This window comes from Morone saxatilis, unplaced genomic scaffold (genome assembly GCF_004916995.1).
Source record: "Morone saxatilis isolate NCDOM2014 unplaced genomic scaffold, NCSU_SB_2.0 Contig19, whole genome shotgun sequence".
In the NCBI taxonomy this organism is placed as follows: Eukaryota; Metazoa; Chordata; class Actinopteri; family Moronidae; genus Morone; species Morone saxatilis.
Window position 1 is genome coordinate 11,446,766 of NW_023339751.1, and position 3,058 is coordinate 11,449,823.

At 42.6% G+C, this 3,058-nt stretch overlaps 1 protein-coding gene across 1 annotated transcript in view; it reads right to left on the bottom strand.

Moving 5' to 3' along the window:
• rgra (retinal G protein coupled receptor a) overlaps positions 1 to 1,338 on the bottom strand; it is a 4,312-nt gene extending 2,974 nt beyond the window's left edge. The window contains exons 1-3 of the mRNA XM_035663900.1: positions 1,227 to 1,338; positions 725 to 881; positions 155 to 276 (exon numbers count right to left, since the gene is read on the bottom strand). Of these exons, the coding sequence (XP_035519793.1) occupies positions 155 to 276; positions 725 to 881; positions 1,227 to 1,305 (358 nt within the window). The 5' untranslated portion in view covers positions 1,306 to 1,338. The remainder of the gene's footprint in view (positions 1 to 154; positions 277 to 724; positions 882 to 1,226) is intronic.
• Positions 1,339 to 3,058: the final 1,720 nt, after the last annotated feature.

The window sequence follows — 3,058 nt, forward strand, 5'->3', positions numbered from 1 at the left end:
GTGTGTGAGTGTGTGCGTGTGCGTGTGTGTGAGTGTGAGTGTGAGTGTGTGAGAGAGAGAGTGAGACCGTTGTGGGGAAGGGAAAGAAGAATTTATTTGGTTGTAATTATGCGCATTGCCTTCTGGGCACAGACAAAAGCAGGTGTTAACTTACTGGTGCAGTACTGGTGGTATCTGTCCCAAGCAATGGCAGCTACGAAGTGGATGCTGGCGAGAGCTGTCACAAAGCCCTGGAAACCGTGAGTCTGGCATCCTTCAGAGCCATAAGGCCAATACCTGGAGACAGAGGTTGTGTTCATAAAATTTAAACAGAACTTGCAAAAATGAAGAAAACTGCTTATTTTCATGACCAAACAACACTGTAAATAAAGACTCCAAGCAATTAAAGCATTTATTTGTTTCAGAACATGTCCCTATAGAAAAGTAAATATTAATATTATATATAATCCCTGGACTCATGAACACTGAGAGCAGCAGCTCCCATCTCCTGATTACAGTTTATAAAATCCACTGCACATAGGCTTTAGCAGTGCATTGACCCCCTCCCCCCTCCACTCTGCAGGTTTGATTATTCCTCTTTCTATCGACAGAGCTCCATGTCGATTATTTACCCGGACGACAGGTAGCCAGAATGATTTGGTATTATTTGCCCATTAGATTCCACTTGGCCACATATGAGCAGACCTTAACATTCACTATGAAAGAGGTTGGTTACATCACTTACCTCAGGAAGCTGGAGAAAGCAGCGATGGTGGCGTTCGAGGAGATGCCCATATCAGCCATCGCTAAGCTGAACACTAGGAAATTGCTGGGGGTCCTCAGTTCTCTCACTTTCAGGAAAGAGACGATTGTCACCGCATTTAAAAAAAAGCCCAGCAGACCTTTTGGTGGAACAGAAAAACAGAATCACAAATGAGGGCAGTATGCGGCGATGGATGAGAATCACCAGGGCGCACAGCGATGCTTATTGCAGCACATTTCAAGAGGAGAGTAAACATCGTTTCAAACATCGCAGTCATTTCTTCGTTTAAAGACCACAAGCGAGGGTTATTTTGCGAGTTTAAAGAGGAAGCTGCAGCTCCTTCCTCCCATAATATTATTATAGCCAGTGTCAGTGACCGGGTGGCGCCAGGTCCTGTCATAGGTTAATGTTACGCAGCGAGTGCAACCCTCGCAGCCTCGCAGCATCTTGGCTGAATTCCAGGACAAAAAATAAAAACACTCACCCTCCACCAGCAGACAGGATCCCAGGGAGAACACATCAAACTCGGAGAAGCCCTCCGGTAAAGGGTACGACGAGACCATCCTGAAGCCGATTTGACACCAACGAAGTGCAGCTGCCTGTCACAGACTTTTCACTCCTCTCTATCCGATCCTTTACGATGTGACTCAGTGTGACCTAAGGGAGCCCGCTTTTAAAGGGGCATTTCACGTGAAAAACATGCACTTTATTATGTAAAGCCGCCCCTCTCTCTGTTGCTCCAATCCGTGCAGGAATGTCTTAATGAACATAACCACACAAACACAATCCTTAATGCGTATTTGCACACCGCACCAGTAAAGTCCTCAATTAGTTACACAACAAGCCTTTGTGTCTCTGCGCCCCGGTGAGGATGCAGCCGCTGCTGATGTCAAACGACGAGACGATGCAGCCCACAGCCCCTGCGCCGCTTTAAGGAGACACAACAGGTGTCTTCAGACAGGGAGAGCTTCAGCTTCCTGCCAATCGGAACCACCGACAGAAGAAAGAATCCAATTATTATTAGAGTTACATGTTTTTGCCGATGTGTATGAGAGTTTGAGTCCATCCAGAAGCTACAGTGTTAAAATCTACACGTGAATAAATGAGAAAAACATGTGGTGCATGCTTCTTTGTGCACTGGAAAGATAAGGATAGAGATTCATTATTTCCAGACTTACATCCTCCTGTGTGCACATAAATGTCAGTTGGCAGTTGTTAATCTTAAAGTAAAAATGTATGCGTTGTATTTCAATTCATTAACCCCGACCGTCCACTGGTTATTGACACTACAGAGGATCCATGTGAGTAATGTTGATCTGTAGTGTCATTAATCATTTGTCCCATATGGCAGGGATTTGTTTCGATTATGGGATGTGAAGCTGGACAGGTTAGTGTTTGTTTTGTTGTCATTTCCCAGGGAATAAAACTTTTGATGTAGACACACTGAGCTCAAGAGATTAAACCAACTGTGGCATCTGCCTGAAATGATAGAGGATAAAATAAAATTGCACTTTTGGAGCTGCAGACACAACATGTGTCAACAAAGGCTTGATTCAGTTCGCAATTTCCTGTGTTTAAAAGGGAAAACTGCAGTGTACAATAAATATCTGTGTTCCAGTTCCACTTTAGCTGATCAACAAGTTTGTAAATTACATGAAATCCAGCCATCAGCCCCAGCCTGTGATGGATTCGTCATGTTTTATTTGCAGCTTTTCATGCCATAGGGTTAAGAGGGGACACAAGCATGACATTGTGTGGCTGAAGTCTGTTTCACCCTCAGGATTATAAGATCAGGAACCTTGTGATTTATAGGTGACACCGAGTAAAGCGTTAAATCATATGGATAAACTAGTCATGATCCAATATAGATATTTTTTATTTTAGGACTCAATCCTACAAAAAACAAATGGATACCGTAATTCTGAGTTGTCATTTAAGAACCTGTTTATCTGGTACCTATAAGAAAACTAACCACTAAACTGTGGGATTATGTATGAACATGGTGACACTGTGACAGTCGGCTGAAATTCTTTGATCTGTCTCATGATGTTGAAACTCTAAACAAATCCCTGTGTCCCTGGTTGACAAGAGTTTAGGTGTGAAATGGTCATGCTCGACAAGCTTGTTAAACCTGCTTTAACAAATTGATTATATTTCAGATTAAATGAGGAAAAATTTATCTCAGAAGTGTAAAGAGATGCTGACACAAATACAATACTAATAATATCTGGACTTTTATGATGACTTTTTCTGCTGAAAGTGGTTGAGCAATGAGCACTAAGCATTTGGCAACTAAAGAAATATGATACAGCAAAC